Source organism: Asterias amurensis, chromosome 1, assembly GCF_032118995.1.
Source record: "Asterias amurensis chromosome 1, ASM3211899v1".
NCBI classification, from domain to species: domain Eukaryota; kingdom Metazoa; phylum Echinodermata; class Asteroidea; order Forcipulatida; family Asteriidae; genus Asterias; species Asterias amurensis.
The window spans coordinates 28826460-28844180 of NC_092648.1; the positions used below are offsets into that span (position 1 = coordinate 28826460).

The window sequence follows — 17721 nt, forward strand, 5'->3', positions numbered from 1 at the left end:
CCACCCATCTGTCCGTAGTGAGATAAGGATATAGGATCATCAGTCAACTCATAAAACGCAAACATGATGGGCATCGACCAAAATGGCTTCCTGAAAAGAGATGATGGGTCAATCCAATGGGTAGGTTCATCTTTGTAAAAGGATGAGAGATAGCATTGTATAAAACTAACCCATGTAAGCTTTGATCAGGAGACTTCGCGTGTACAGCTAGATTTCCGCGTCATACGTTGAGGTATTTGACGGCCTTATCAACACCTTTAAGAACAGTTGTAGCCGTAGTCGCGAATTCGGATACTGCCGCAAACTATACAAACTTATGACCGATTCGCGTGAAGAAACCAAACTTGTAAAACCATCGCTCAAAAAACAACTATCTTTCACAATGCAACATTGAGAACCCCGCGAAGATGAATTCATTTGGGTATTTTAGTAGTACCGTGTTGCCCCGTATTGGAAAAAGTCAAACAATCACAAGTGACATATTCAGGAACAAAATCTGGAAAATCCCTCATCATAGAAACCCACAAAGTAACAGATTGTGCTTGGTGATTACGATCGTGAAAACTTGCGAGCCATTTATCCGGTCATAATAAAATAAAAATTGATAGCATTTAGACTCGGTAAAGCTATTACTTATACCCGTGGGTTGATTCCCCTGTGCATCAAATTGGTTCATTGACACCTACACGAAGGAACTTATACACTTGGAATCTAAACCAAAAATTCATCTATTAAAGACGGTAAGTAATGTTTGTACCTAGAATTGCCGACCTTTAATCTAAAAGCTTTACTTTTTACTTTCGATTTTCTACTTTTGCTCTTCCGTTGTTTGCAGTTTGTGGGTGTTAGTTATTCTTCAAAAGCCGTTGGTAAATACATAAAGAAAATAATGACCAGGTGAGATGAGTTTGTTTTGTTTTGGTAAATGTTATTGCATCTTGAGTGGGATGACATGAAACGAAAGTACAAACTGTTATTTTGTTAGCACGCACGCTTACATTCACACGACTTGCTTTCTATTGAGAGCAAAAATCATTCCTCCGGATAAATTTGCCTGTAAAACACTCAAAGCTAAAGGGGAAAACAAATTGCAAAATCGAATAATAATAAAAAGTTGTTTAAACATTGAACCCTGTTGTTGTTCTCAATCATACATGCATGATGATACTCGTTTTTTAATATTAAAACAAAATATGTAAATGCAACGCAGCTTCAACAAAATCGGTTTATGGAAGAGTAAATTAATTAGTTACAGATGCTTTCTAGGGACTAGTGTTTTCTTTAATAATGCACACGTTTTCTACGAAACTCGGCTTTACAACCAAACTGTGAAAAATTCATCAAAATTTCATCAACTAAGGGTTGTTGTTTAGTCAGGGCTTTTGTGCACGTTTACACCGTGTGTAAATATCGATTCGCTATTCTGAAAGAAGAACTCTGTTATTTGGGCGGCATTTGTTTTCGCTCATTGCAGAATTTCAGACGGCAGCATTTTTGCTGAGCAATTTGTATTGTCATTAAAGCGTGCAATATTATTGTCTTTTGTTGTTGCGACCATGCGAACTATCATGCCGTTTGGCGTTACTAAGCGAACGCAGTTTTCACAAGTTTTAGTAATAATACTATCACTGATATGGTAGAAAAATAACCGCTTTATAACTGCTTACCAACCAAAATGACTAGTGGCTTCTCGTTTCACCTGACCCAATATTTATTGTTGTCATACATGTTCATACATATACAAATATTTCAGAGTTGCAAACGAACATACAGATGCTGCTTTTTCAAAAATTTAAACATGCAAAAACGGCGCATACACGGACAATGCACACATTTTTTTGTATACAAAGTTGATGGGCGTGGAGACCTATAATGTCGGTAGCCTGACAATAACTCACATTCAGCTTTTAAAGACATTGGCCTACTATACCCAGTAGCTGGGCCCTCTATATACTCATTAAAAAAAAAAAAATTGAAAAGTGCAAATGTCAACATTTTTAAACATGAGATACAGATCCCCCAGATGGGTCTATTGGCCTACATTTAACATTGTTGGATTTCTATTCGCCTACCCAATATGTTATCACAAGTTGTCGGGTGTGAAGAGAATAAATACATAGTATTTAAATAAAAAATAATCAAAATTGTTTAAAAAATGCTTAACGTTGCCACAAAGCCTATCCAAGTCATTGGATGTTTCAGCATTATGAATATATACTTGATCTTAAAGTGGAAGCTGACAGTTTTCATACTCATATCTTGCATTTCAATTTAACTTTTTTTAAAAATGTGTACCCCATGACCCATTTTGCATCAAATTACAACCGCGTTTCTGATAATTGTTGTCTTGAAATCCTTGCCTCAAATTCATAGAGCAGCTTATGCATAAAAAGTTATTATCCATAAAAAATAAAAAACTATTTTGCTTTACCAGAATCAGGTTATTATCAAAGTACTATACAGAGTGCCATACCTGATGTACCAGTGTCCTGCTTCTTGTTGCTTAGCAAAACATATTTCAAGTCATATTTTCAAGTCATATTTCAAGTCCCCGATGCAAAGTCCGATGCAAAGTAAACATCTATTAAATCGTTTGCAGTACCCGCTGCTAAAAAATAGGATTCGAACTGCCTCTAGCTACCGGGCAATCTTGGTGGTCTAGTTGGTATGACACTGCTCTAGAATTGCAAAGGTTGTGGGTTCGAATCCCACCCGAGTAAAATGCCTGTGATTTTTTTCACAGGACTCGGGAAAGTACTAAGTATACAATGCTACACACATCGGTGTATGTGGGTAAAAACCAAAAAAGAATTAATATATTTCAAGTCCCACCAGGGCTGACCAATACGAACCACAGACTATTATTTCATTCTCTGCAGCTCATTCACTGATATTAAACCAAACTCTATGAACTATCGGGTCAAAATTGAACTGGTTTCAGGTCCCAGGGGGCCAGACCCTTTTCTGGGTCAGTGTGTCCAGGGGTGGATTTCACAAAGAGTCAAGACTACTCTTATCTCAAGTTAGGACGAGTCACTCCTCCAACTTACGACCACATAGTCCTAACTTAGGACCAGCCTGAAGTTTTTTATATCTCCTAGGACTAGTCCTAAGTGAGTACTATTCCTAACTCTTTGTGATCGACCCTTGGAATCTGTGTCAAAATGAGCCATAAATTGGTCAAAGTGACAAATAATCCAAGCTTAAAATAATTCAATTTTGAACCAGTTCCCTGGTCAGCCTGACCAATAAATTGGTCATACCCCAGGGACCCGGAACTTGGTCAATTCTAACCCGATTCTGGGTCAATTTGGAGTGCAGATATACATGAATGAGACAGAGCCTTTGCCTGGCCTCTATTAATTTAATAAAATAATAATAATAAGTTAATTTTTACAATTTATTTTCATCAAAATAAACGTGGGATAAATGTTTCTTTGTTGGCTTTTTTTTTATAAATTCATATTTCATAAGATGCTGACTGAACTAAGGGGTCACTTTTACAGCGGTACCTTCCAGTCGTCTTAATGTTCAAGTTTGAATCTGTGACTCTCACATCATATTTGCGTTTGTGCTGCAGGAACTTTGGCATTTTCCTTCTGTACTGAGACGCGGTGGGTTCAGTGGTGGTTTGTTTTTCCAGCATACAAGATGGATCACTCCTTTCGTCTGTAGAGTCCACTGTATCATGGGGTGTGTCGTGGGGTGTGACGTGGGGTGTTTCGTGGGGTGTGTCGTGGGGTTTGTCGTGGGGTATTTCGTGGGGTATGTCGTGGGGTATGTCGTGGGGTATGTCGTGCGGTATGTCAAGGGGTGTGGTGGGATATGTTTCATTGTATATGGCATCTAACCCGTGTGTCGGGACAGATTGATAACCCTGTGATGCTTCACCACTTCCAGTCTCACCAGACAATGCAGTGACGCTGCTTCCCTTTGCACCACCCAGGGGATTGTCAATATTAATGTATCTATTTCTATATTTGACTCTTCTGCTGGAAGCAGGTAGGAAGATCCTATAGCTGTGCCTGGGTCGGTGTGTTTCTGGGCCCGGGTTCACCTCCAGATCAGAATGGTCTGTCTGTATGAATTGATTCATGTATTTCTTAGTAGGCTCTTCAACCGCCTGGTCCGTCTGCGCATACTGGTCGGAACACTTAACCTGATCCGGTTTAGACTTGGGTTTGACTGCGTGTTTTTCTGGTTTAGACTTGGGTTTGACTGCGTGTTTTTTCCCCAGCATCTTATTGACTATAGACTCGTAGTCATACGTCGGTCGTTGCTTCTGGCTTGGGTAAACAACAAGACTTGATGTACGGTTTAGACTTGGGGTTGACTTGGGTTTGGCTGCGTGTTTCTTCCCCAGCATTTTATTGACTATAGACTCGTAGTCATACGTTGGTCGGTGCTTCTGACTAGGGTAAAGAATTAGACTTGATGTACGGGATGGTTTCCGTCGGACCTTCTGCAAGGCTGGTGTTGATTGGACGATTGCGCGGTTGCTATTAGCAACTTGACATTCCTTCTCCCATGTGTCTATAGATTGCCACATCTTCTTGTCTCTTCGAAGTATTGGGGTGATCTAGAGGGGAAAAAAACATTAAGAACATAGGTCAACTTCTCTGGGCCAAGTGCTCCAGTAGCAATTATAGCTAGATGATTTCAGAGACACTATTAATGCTAATGTAAAAACTATAAAATGGAATCCTACATCTCAAGTAGACTGCACAAGTCTCATGCGCATTTGAACATTGAGACCCATTAAAGTGGCAAGTTTTTTCCTTCAAGTGTTAAAGCACAGTATACCTGGTCCCTCAAAACATTCAAATACATGCAAGACTTGCACGGTCTGTTTCAATGTCTTTAGAGTGGCATCAGGGACCGATATCACAAAGAGCTCAAATTGATCTTAACAGTGTTAATCAATCTTAATTGCGAAGCAAAGTGAAAGGTCACAGTACAAATCACTAAGGTAACACGGCGCAACTCATCTTGAGATATAAAATCGAACTCAGAGCTCAATTTAAAAAAGTAAGATCAATCTCAAGACGTGTTGTCAATAACCGTAGAGATTTGAGTTGTGACATCACACCCTGCTTTGAAATTAAGATTGGTACATAGATAAGATCAATCTTAGTGCTGCATGAAATCAAGCCAAGATGCTGTAATTTTACTTCGGAATTTAGAAAATGGCTCCCTATGCCGGGAGCCCCATCTGTTTCTTGCATGTGCCATGACAACTAACAGTTTTTTTGTGTAATATCACATGTCATTCTTTCCACTTTAAAAAAGTTGTGTTGTAATAATGGGAAAAAACTCAAAGTTACGAGGAATAGTCACATTAAACATAAATACCTAAATCACTTTGACAGTTCAATGACTTGTTCATGTTCATTCGGTACAGTTAAGTTTTTGTGTGTGTGCAGCTTAGAAAAGATAAACAAAAATCATAGAGTGATTGGAAATGGTGCCTTTATGGGCAATAGGGACAGTAGTGAATACAACAGCAGAGGATAAAACCATGAGCAGTTTGAAAGTGAGATGCACGACGACAGACAAGAGTTTGAGAAAAGAAAATGAAAATGGGTAGAGCTTTCTAAAATGTATAGAAAAGGATTGAGTCTAGAAATAGGGCAGAAACCTTCCTGGGTGTTCGACTGTGCGGAGGGTTTACAGAATCGCTACATCATCATACATTAAGTTAAGTATACTCAAAACTCCTGGGGAAGAATTTACTGGATTTCTGGTTCTGGACCCATTTCTTGGTCATAGTGACCCCGAAAATGGTTAAAATATGGAATTTGATTCAGATTCTGCATCTGTTTAACCCAACAGCAGGTCATTTTGACACATATTCCATGTCACACTGATCCAGTACTGTGTCATGCCCACCCATCGGAAGCGGCAAAAACTGTAGGCATGCAGCTGAAACACAAGCGGTGTGTGAGGCAATGACTTGGCAACACACACTCTCTTTCCTCTGTATAAAAAGATATCTGGATGTTTTTGAAAGTTCTTCCCTCTGACTGTGTTTATTCCCCTGTTTGTTCTTATATATACCACTCAACCAAAAATAACTACCGGTACACATTTAAAGACACTGGACACTACTGGTAATTGTCAAAGACCAGTCTTCACAGTTGAGGTACTTTAACATGCATAAAAAAAACATTTGAAAACTTGAGCTCAATCGGTCGTCGAAGTTGCGAGATATTAATGAAAGAAGTTGTGTGCTTTCAGATGCTTGATTCCGAGACCTCAAATTCTAAATCTGAGGTCTCAAAATCAAATTTGTGGAAAATTACTTCTTTCTCGAAAACTGTGTCACATGGTTTTATACTATCAACCTCTCCCCATTACTCGTAATCAAGAAAGGTTTTATGATAATAATTATTTTGAGTTATTACCAATAGTGTCCATTGCCTTTGAATTGATAAATAAATCAACACAAATAAATAACATGAATACACAATAGATGTTACTTCAAGATTGAATCCCCAGAAAAAGTTTGAATAGTAATATCATAATATTCAGAAGCAATAGAAGTGATAATTTCAAGGAAAGCATAATAAAGCTTTGTTACTCACCATAGCACCGTAATCAATTTGCATGAACCTCAGCTGGATGATGTTAAAGTCGCAGACCACAGTTACACATGAACACACCCCGCAACCTCCACCAAGTCACAACATACTGCCATGGTGTAAATTAAGCTCAAGCCAAATTAATAAATGGCAAGTTAATTAGGCTGGCAAACTTCAATAACATTGGATATGATTTGCAGTTAGTGTTCCACATATAGATTAGGACCCACTTTCATAAAGCTGTGAAGCAAGAAATACGGCATGACAGTTTTCTAGCTAAGAAAACTGAATGGGGCACCAGTCACAACAAGATAATAATGTAATTTTGGCTGGTAACCTGTTTTTCTGTTAAGCAATTCTTGTCTGTGCTTAACAAGTTTTTGTGCTTACAGGGTCTATGAAAATGGGCACATGGCCCTATTTTATATAGAGCTGCTAAAGCAACAAAATTATGCTTACTAACCAAAATAATATGTCGCATGGTATCTGGTGACTGGTATACTACCTTTAGTTTGCTTAGCAGAAAATTGGCAAACAATGTTTTCTTCTTAAGCAGCTCTATGACATAGGGCCCGGAAGAGAATAAAGAGGTGTCAACATTTTATGGAAAATACTAAGAAAAAGTAGTTGCTTGGTGAACTTGAATGCAGCAAAAGTTTGTGTATAGTTTGTGTATAATTATCAGTACAAACTATTAGTACAACCTATTCATGCATAAATAGTTTCTCAGATTCAAATGTTGTGAGGTGAAAAACTATCCAAACCATATTACTTCCAAAAAGAATCCTTTCTCATAATTGATTGAACTACCAAAAGCTGCAATGCTTCTCACCAAGTAAGTTTTTAAGACCATAATGTTGTTGAGAATTTACCAATCTAATGACACTACCTTTAAACCTAGAAGCCTGGGACAACACTTTTCCAGCAAATCATTCTATATCCCACACTACCCCAAAAAATAACAACACCATCTGATAAATACATTCATTTCCGCCTCCAGGATTACTCATCTTGATTTGTTTCTCACTTCCATATCTTTCCCTTCTTCCTTAAAGCTATTAGAGGACATTCCACAATTCATTACTAACTGTGTGCACAGAGTAAATATTTGAACAAATTTAATTATAGGCAAAGCAACCTTAATTCACAGCCACTCAAGTAATTGCACTTAAAAGGATGTGTATTTAGAAACGATCTCATGGTAATTGCTCAACATTTTTGTTGACTTTTTGAATCACTTTTTTTAATATAAAATCATGCACCAGAAGTCGACCTCGGTGAAATATTCCACTAATCCTAAAAATTACAAGTGCATTTGTGGGAATGAAAATGAACAATTGGTTGGATTTTTGATGTTTCCCCCCAGAAACTAGGAATTAATGTTTGTTTGAGATTTTAAAAAAGTCAAGCTTGGAGAACGGTTGGTTTTCAAAAACTGGGTTTAAAGTCTGCTCTGTTTTCTGAACTCTGCTCTGTGGGCTCTGTTTACCACCAAGTTCTGCGCTTACAATCACCATTCTCCGCCTACTGTGCAAGTGCAAACATTTCTGTGCTAGCCTTGTAAGCGTAGAATGTCTAGTATTGTGGAGTATGCACGCTAACGCGTGAAATACGCTTGACGGAAGTGTGGCATTCCCTACTTTCGTAGTGCTGAATCTTTGCTTACAGTAAACAGAGCCGTGAAATTGGGCCATGACGTCATTACCACCATAAATCTTGGTTTTGCAATTTGGAGTCAAGTTTCGCTGTGCATTACTACTGTGTGTAATGTGCATCTGAGGTTACATACACACATGTTAATCTGCTCGCCATATCTTTACAATGCAGCCTCACTCCCAACATGCCAGGCCAGGGTAGATCATAACTAGTTTAAAGATTTGTTTCAATATGTTATCTCCAACATTGTTACATGTTTTGAATGGTTAATCCTTGAAAAATGGCTGTAGGTAAGGTAACTATATTGGCATAAATTATAAAAAGCATGATTGACCTCTTGGTACTATCATGATGAAGGGTACTTTTGTTAATTACTCTACAAGTTATTAGTACTATTATTAATATTGTTTATTCGGCATAAAAAAACCAAGGGACATATGCCTCAAATTTAAAAAGTTTACCAAAAAACTGTTACCCAAAGGCCTTCAATTCCAATATCCCTGGTTGATGACCATGAAAACTTACTTGGTAAGGAGAAATGAATAGACCTTTTGATTAATGATACAATAAAACATTGTGAGAAATTACTCCCTTTAAAGTATTGTACTTTTAGAGAAGGAGGTAGTTTTTCAAGAAGCCTTTCTTAAGCATTGAAAGCACACAATTCTATGCGACAATTGAGCTCAAATTTTCACAGGTTTGTTAGTTTATGCATATCCTTCTGATAAACCAAGTGAGGATACTGTCTTTGACAATTACCACAAGTATACCCAGCCTTTAACATAAGGGAGCCCGCCAAAAGATTCTCTGTATAATTTATATAAAAAAATGAAATGGATGTAACACAAAACTTGGAGCAGGACTTTAGCAGGTTGAATGATTGATTCAGCTAAATCTTTGTAAAAACCTTGCGGCAACGGAATATCAAATTCCCAACACTGGCACAGATGGTGCATTAAGCCGGGGCCACAAAGTGCTCCACTGGGTTATATAAAGAAATCCCTCCAACAAAAAATTAAAGATATGGTAGAGATTTTAAAATATCTGTAATGTATTTAAATTACTTTTGAAATGTGTTTTTTTTTTCCGCCAAAGGCCATTATCTCTTTTAAACATTTACATGTTCTTTGTTGATACAATTTTTGAAAACGGTCTTGCTCTGAAAAAGGCATGGTATCTTGTCCATGAGAAAAAGTAGGAAAATATTATCGAGTAAAGGGCTAACCTACATTTACAAATGGTACAGGCTTTAAAGTAATAAATAAATAAAAATTGCTGGATTTTCTGAGTGTATAAATATCGGAATTCAATCAATATCATGCCTGAAAATTTTCCGGCAGAACATTCCCATTTGAATAAATAACTCTGAATATATTTTCACAGAAACTTTCTGTGGCTGTGAAATTTTTTGGGGGCACAATAAATGTCATGTTTTTATTTGCTTACAGACAAGAAAAAAAGCCCTGGATGAAAGATGAGAGCGTTTCAAACTGACAATTATTCGCACAATTTATTCTTTTTCAAAGTGTATTAAGTATCAGCAGCACCTACATTTTCATCATGTGAGGTTTTCAAATACACAGTATTGACACGTTTCTTTCTTTTTCTTTAATTATTACAAATTCTATGCCATGTTGTTATCTGGATAGTGTAACAAACCCTTTCACATGCCTTTGTAGAAGAGGTAAGGGGTATTATATTCTGATCCAGGTTCGTGAGCTGGTACAAAAGGCACATAATCCTGGGCACCATGGCGACTGTTAAAAATATAGTTCAGTATTGAATACTCTTGATAGAACGCACGATCAATTTCAGGTAATCTTTTCAGAGAGACTCTTCTATTAAGGTCAGATTGAAACCATTAACCACTGCTCCTTAAGAGTCAGTTCAGGTAAATAATTGACATACTTGCTCACGGTCAAAAAATGAATTTTTTTTATACTTTGTGGGTGGAAGGGCCTTGGGGTGCAAGTAAACAAAATTGCATTTTTAATTCCATTTATAGCCCGTTGCCATGGTTACAGCTCATTTTGTTTTTTGGCCATTTTAGGCCGATTTTGAGGTCTGAAAACTGGTTTTTAGCTCATATTTACAACTCCACCCCACCAAAATGCAAAATTTTTTCAAAAAACCTTTTATATCACTACAAAGTATCATCCTTGGCCTTCCTTGAGAAAAAAAATTATTGCTTTAAATATCACCCTTGTGCTATTTTTGCATCATGCATTACAGTATGTTTTTAGAACTTGCAAAATCAACATTTTTACCCTATTTTTGGACCCCAAAATGTCAACTTGCCAGGGGTCTCAGAAAATTCTCCTTTCGGCTGTGATTAGGGCAAACATTGGTCTTTCCATATCTGGTGTCAAAAACTTGGGCAATTGTATCCTGTTGTGACAGTACTGCCTCAAAACTAGACTTTTTTCCCAAAAACGTGAAAAATGCCTTTTTAAGGGTCTTTTCACATATATCGACATACGTGTCCACGGTAAAAAATAAGGAACATTTTTCTTATACTTTGTGGATGGTAGGGACCTGGGGTCCAAATAAACAGCATTAACATTTCAAATCATAATAAAACACGTTGCCATGGTAACAGTTTATTTGTATTTAGGCCACTTTAGGCCGATTTGGGGGTCTGAAAAAACTGTGTTTTAGTTAATATTTACAACTCCACCCCACCAAAATCAAAAATATTTCATAAAACCTTTTCCATCACTACAAAGTATCATCCTTGGCTTTACTTGGGACAAGAAAATATTGCTATAAAATTCACCCTTTTGCTATTTTTAGGACATGCATTAGAATATGTTTTTAGAACTTGCAAAATCAACATTTTTACCATATTTTGGCCCTCAAAATGTCATTTTTTTCAGGGGTCTCAGAGTATTTTCCTTTCGGTTTTGATCAGGTCCAAAATTTGTCTTTTTTTTCTGGTAGAAAAACTTGGGCAAGTGTATCCTGATGTTAACAGTACTGTCTCAAAAATAGACTTTTTTCCCCAAACAGAAAAATACACTTTGAATTTTCTTTTTCTTCATACTGAATTTCGAACATTAAAAAGTAATAGTTCTATCAATCTTGCAGCTTTTCCTAAGCACTCTATAGGCTTAGTGGATTACCCAACATTGATCAGGAACGATTGATGACCTTAATTTTAGATCTTGCCAGGCCCAGCCCCAATCATATTTCTTGACATTGCATAAAACAATGTTTTGTGAATAGCGCCTCTTTTTGTGAAAGTGTTCCCTTTCGGTTGTTATTGGTATTTTCATGTCTTCTGGGTAGAAACACTGTGTTTATTGTATCCTGTTGTGACTGATCATGCCTTAAGTATAGTAATTTTTCCAAAAGCAATGCATGCTTGTTAAAAATCTGGCACTGTTTCAATGCCCTTTGAGTAATGAATACAAAGTTTGTATATAATGGTATCCAACCGAACCATAACCAATGCTTTGAAACTGAGAGTTCTTGATTTGGCTACTTTACCTATTGTACAGGTATGATTCCCATTGCAAGTAGAGTGCGATGAGCATTCTTTACAGGTTGTCTTTAATACAGGGCCTACTCACCTTGGTCCCTGCCTGCTACCAAATGTAAAGCTTTTCATAGAGATAGAGATCATAAACAATGTAGTTTCTGTGCTTGAGGCAGATGGTTTGGAGCATCCAATCATGTCCAACACAAATGTGGGAAATTAAAAAGCCTGCTTAAAAGTGTTGGAAAAATTTGCCAAGATCTTATTAAAAACAATGATACTAACGATTTGCATGACGAGCGTAAGAGATCATTTAAAAGGAACACGTTCCAGGGATCGGTCAAGTTGGTCTTTGAAATGCGTTTGTAACCGCTTGTTACAAAATGCATGGCTAGAAAGATGTTTTTGAGTGATACTTGTCTGGATCATTATATTCTACTTTTAAAATATCTTTCTAATCATATGCATTTTGTAATAAACGTTTACAAACACTTTTCAAAGACCAACTCGACCGATCCAAGGCAACGTGTGTTCCTTTAATGAAACAACACGGATAGAAGTTGTAAATACTTGCACCTGCTCAACATAAATAAGTAAGATGCATTTGCAGTGACAAAAGTTTATTCAGGCTAGTTTGATTATTTTTTCCATTCACTATTTTACTAGTTCATAATTAGCATATATGTCTCTGAGAAAGATCAACAAAAAACATTGTCAAACATTACCTGCTGAACTCTTTTATTGTTTGCAACAGTACAATTGAAAGGAACCCCACCATGGTTGGGGGAACTGCTTACAGAAGGCCAAAGCAGTTGAATTTGGACACAGTACTTGCTCACTTTTAGAGCCTCTTTGTTCTGATAGGGATGAAAATGTTTAGTTTGGTAGCGAGCAGGGGACCAAGAAGACTGTTAAAAGGCCATGTACAAATGTATACACAAGAATGGTAAAGAATGCTCATCGCACTACTTCTCTTCTTGCGATGTGAATCATACCTGTACAACTAGGTAAAGCAGTCATGACAAAACAAGAACTCTCAGTGGCAAAGCATGGTTATAAACTTTTTATATGTTACTTAAAGAACATGGAAACAGTGCCATATTTTTTTAACAAGCATGCTCGTTTTTGTTTTTTATCAATTCAAACTAAGGGATAACTTCAAAATGCATTTTTTTTGTTTTTGGAAAAATTACCATGTTTGAGGCAGAAGTGTCACAATAGAATACAATAAAAGTGTTTCTCCCCAGCAGACATGCAAACCATAATGATAGCCCAATCACAACCAAAGAGGAAATATTCTGAGGACCAGTAATAAATTAAGACAGTACAAACTTTCTTGATGTGCAAGGGAAATTAAAAAATGTGACTTTCAAAAAAGAGGCGCTGTTCACAAAACTTTTTTATTTTTTTATGCAATGTCAAGAAATATGATTGGGCCGGGGCCGGGGTGGGGCCGGGGCAAATTCTTAGATTTAGGTCTTTAACAAGTCCTGATCAATGTTTGGTAATGCACTAAGCCTACAGAGTGCTTATGAAAAACTGCCAGATTGATGGAATTATTACTAACTTCTTAATGTTATAAATTCAAAATGAAGCAAATATTTCAAAATGCATTGCTCTATGTTTTCGGGGAAAAGGGTTTATTTTTGAAACAGTTCTGTTGCATCAGGATGCAATTGCCCGGGTTTTTCTTAAAAGAAATAAAAAGACAAGTTTTGGCCGTGATCAAAACCGAAAGGAAAATATTCTGAGACCCCTGCAAAAATGAAATTTTGAGTGCAAAAAATATGGTAAAAATGTGGATTTTGCAAGTTCTAAAAACATACTCTAATGCACGATCTTAAAACACCACAAGGGTGAAATTTATAGCAATAGTTTTTTGTCTCAAGTAAAGCCAAGGATGATAATTTATAGTGATGGAAAAGGTTTCATAAATATGCTTGTTTTTTGGTGGGGTGGGGTGGAGTTGTAAATATTAACTAAAACACAGTTTTTCAGACCCCCAAATCGGCCTAAAGTGGCCTAAAAACAAATAAACTGTTACCATGGCAACGTGTTATATTATGATTTGAAATGTAAACGCTGTTTATTTGGACCCCAGGTCCCTACCACCCACAAAGTATAAGAAAAATGTTCCTTATTTTTTACCGTGGATACGTTTATCGATACTATGTGAAAAGACCTTTAAAAAGGCATTTTTCACGTTTTTGGGAAAAAAGTCTAGTTTTGAGGCAGTACTGTCACAACAGGATACAATTGCCCAAGTTTTTGACACCAGATATGGAAAAACCAATGTTTGCCCTAATCACAGCCGAAAGGAGAATTTTCTGAGACCCCTGGCAAGTTGACATTTGGGGGTCCAAAAATAGGGTAAAAATGTCGATTTTGCAAGTTCTAAAAACATACTGTAATGCATGATGCAAAAATAGCACAAGGGTGATATTTAAAGCAATATTTTTTTTTCTCAAGGAAGGCCAAGGATGATACTTTGTAGTGATATAAAAGGTTTTTTGAAATAATTTTGCATTTTGGTGGGGTGGAGTTGTAAATATGAGCTTAAATCCAGTTTTTCAGACCCCAAAATTGGGGTCTGAAAAACAAAATGCTTTTGTTTCAATTTTAGCTACAAAAAACAAGCAACTGTACAATCAGTACATTCTGAGTGCATGGGGGCCGTTATCATGAAATATACATGTGTGTAAGAGGGGAGGTTTTCTGCTCACAGAGGGGGTCTATGAAGAATCCCCTTTTCATAATATTATCCGATTTGGTTTCTGAGTCAAAAGGTTTGCCATTTTGTAAGCAGATGAGAGACACAAGTTTCAACACAGACAGGTCAAAGTGCCTGCTTTTGGGCGATCCCTCGGTTTGATAACCAGAAAGTGCATGATAAGGATGGCTGGTTGTCTGTAAATTAATGGTAAATTTTCCATCATGCTATTTTGATGTGGAACAAAGAAATATATTTCGTACACACAAACAACCACACAGAACCCACGCAGAAAACTAAAAACAGATCAATGTAATGAGCAATGATTTGGGTCGCCAGACAAACAGCGCCTTACAAATACTGCCGTATAATTTGTATTACCATTTGTAATACTTTTTACTCAATCACCCTGAGGTAACATTAATTATGAATTCAATAAAATCCTATACATCAATGACAGAAAAAAAACTGACGACATCATACAGCGCAACACTTTGCAATGAAATTTCAATCTGAGCATTTAGTATCCACGGTGGACAGAAACTGGGGTGTTTGATGGGTTCCTTAAAGGGAAGGTACACGTTTGGAAGTTACTCAAAACAAATATTAACTTAAAAACTGACTTGGTAACGAGCATTGGAGAGATGTTGATAGTATAAAACATTGTGAGAAACGACTCCCTCTGAAGTAACGTTGTTTTTGAGAAATAGGTAATTTCTCAATAAAATAATAAAAGACTTATAGCTAGAAGTCTTTTATTCCTATCTGAAAGCACACAAATTCGTCCAACAAGGGTGTTTTTTCTTTCATCATTTTCTCTCAACTTCGATGACTGATTGAGCCCAATATTTCACAGGCTTGTTATTTTATGCTTATTATGGGATACACCAAGTGAGAAGACTGGTCTTTGACAATCCCCAAACGTATACCTTCCCTTTAATAAGGACTCTCTGTAGCAATCGCCCAATTTGGAAAATAGTCAAATTTGAAAATAGTCAGTTTCTCTATGGTTTATAAGTTGGTATTACAAACAAGTTTTAAAAAATAGATAAAAACTTATTTCATAAGTACATGATTACTAATGGAATTTTTACTGATTGTCTTGATAATGCCATGATTCTTGAAAGTTAATTTTTGTATGTATATTATGTTCTTATGAAGTCAAAAAGTTTATAATACTGTATATATATTTTGAAGAATTGTACACAAAATTTGCTTTTTACATATTTTAACACATACATAATATGAAACAGATACAACATGTACACAATTTACATGCTCACTAAAAGAACTTACATAATAAATATTGCCAACCTAGTTACTAGGTATTTGAGGGATACTCATTTCTGAGCAAATTAATAGTTTAAAAAATAAAAACAAAACACCTTGTACATATTTTCCAGAAATTTGACTAACTAAAACAATTCAAGCCACAGCATAACTTCCAACAAAATAATCAGTTTCAAATACAATTACTTCAAAGTATATTGTTTAACACATACTCTTTTAACAAGAAACGGTTTGTTTAAAGCCATTGGACACTTCGGTGAACAGTATTGTCCAAAGGCCCACACTTCGTGAATCACAACTTGAAAATTTAGGCTCAATCGGTCATCGGAGTCGGGAGAAAATAACGGGAAAACCCACCATTGTTTCCGCACGTTTCGCCGTGTCATGGCACGTAATTCTCGATAGCGAGAATTGATAATTGTTTTAATGTTATCTCAAAAAGTAAAGCATTTCATGGAATAAAATTTCAAGAGAAGTCTTTCACCATTACCTTCTGTAAACCCTGTAACTTATTTGTAAATCTGTGTACTTTTATTTTTTTTTCCTGTTCCGAAAGTGTATAATGGCTTTAAAGTTGACACTACAACCTTTTACATGTTTTTAAATATAAATGCACTTTACTTGACCACAAAGTTCTAAAACTTTTAATGGAACAAACAGTTTTGTTTCACATATCTTATGACATTGTCGGATATACGCAAAGTGTTTGCAATGTTGTAGACTCAAAAATAATAATAATTTTAATGTGTAACGCCGCAGGCATCCATAAAAGTGCTCATGGTCTAAAAATATTTAAAATTCCTCTGTGAATATCTTCCAACACCTGTCAACTGCCCTCAATATCTGATAAAAAGTTCAAATTGCCAAGTCAAAATATGACATAACTGTGGATGTTTAGGCTCAATCGGTCATTGGAATCACAAGAAAATAGCGAGAGAGAAAAACCCTTAGATTTCACTGTTTTCAAGTATGAGGCTTTGGACTTTGTGAGATCAAATTTAGTTATTTAACTTCATCCTCAGAAATCATAGCATTTCTGCACAATTTTTCAAGGGAAGTTTTCCACCATGACACTTCTACTACAGAAGTTATAATGTGCAAATCGCATTAATATTTTCACTCTTCAATACTTAAGTCGTGTACGTCCTTGAAAGATGTTCACTTCGTATGCCATACATGATAACTGTCATCAATTAATCTTGACTGTACTCCAAAAAGAAATGTCTTTGTGATTCACCAGAAAAGAAGGACTTGTTTTATTGTGGCATTACTAATCGGACTAATCCATTACTAAAAAAACTGACCCATTACTAAAGAACTGTCCAGTGATCCAGTGAGCATTTCGACCCTGATTAAGTTAGGCTTGAATAACTAGTTGTTTGTGTGCTTAGGTCATTCTCGGATTCACACAAATGACTTATAACAAAAGGCTAATGTCCTCGCTTGATCACACACACAAAAGAGATCAACAGGAAGTCCTGGTTAAGTGCCATCAACAAGTGTAAGCAAACAAGTATCTGGTGCTTGGTCAGAATTTCACATTGGTGTACAAAACCAATAGGGACGTCGCAAACAAATACAAAATAATAGAGAATAAAGAGAAGCCCTTGATTAAGCAGATCTACAACAGTAATTTCTGTCGACTTAAAGCCATAGGGATCTGGTTGGTATGACCGACTGAGGACACTCTTGGTTCGCTTTCTATCCTCAGACAAATGTGCATCAACAAGAGTGAACAAACAACTATCTGGACCCAATTTCATCTGGGCCCAGCTGATTATGCACAAAAAGTAGCTTTTCTACTGGCTGATAAACTATATATGGTGGAAACAAATAGGTGATTTGACCAAAGATTTTACACATGTCATGCAATATAACATGTACTACATTGGCACTAGTCTTGGTTCAAAACTCCCCTGTTACTATCACAAGAGGGCGCTCTCTCACCATAGACCGCTCTCACTCTGAGAACCGCTATCACCCCCGAAAACCACTATCACACTGGC

At 36.6% G+C, this 17721-nt stretch overlaps 1 protein-coding gene across 1 annotated transcript in view; it reads right to left on the minus strand.

Annotated features, from left to right (window-relative positions):
- Positions 1-825: 825 nt before the first annotated feature.
- Positions 826-17721, minus strand: part of LOC139935858 (serine/threonine-protein kinase Nek9-like) — a 40231-nt gene continuing 23335 nt past the window's right edge. The window contains exon 23 of the mRNA XM_071930472.1: positions 826-4579. Coding sequence (XP_071786573.1) covers positions 3461-4579 — 1119 coding nt within the window. The 3' untranslated portion in view covers positions 826-3460. The remainder of the gene's footprint in view (positions 4580-17721) is intronic.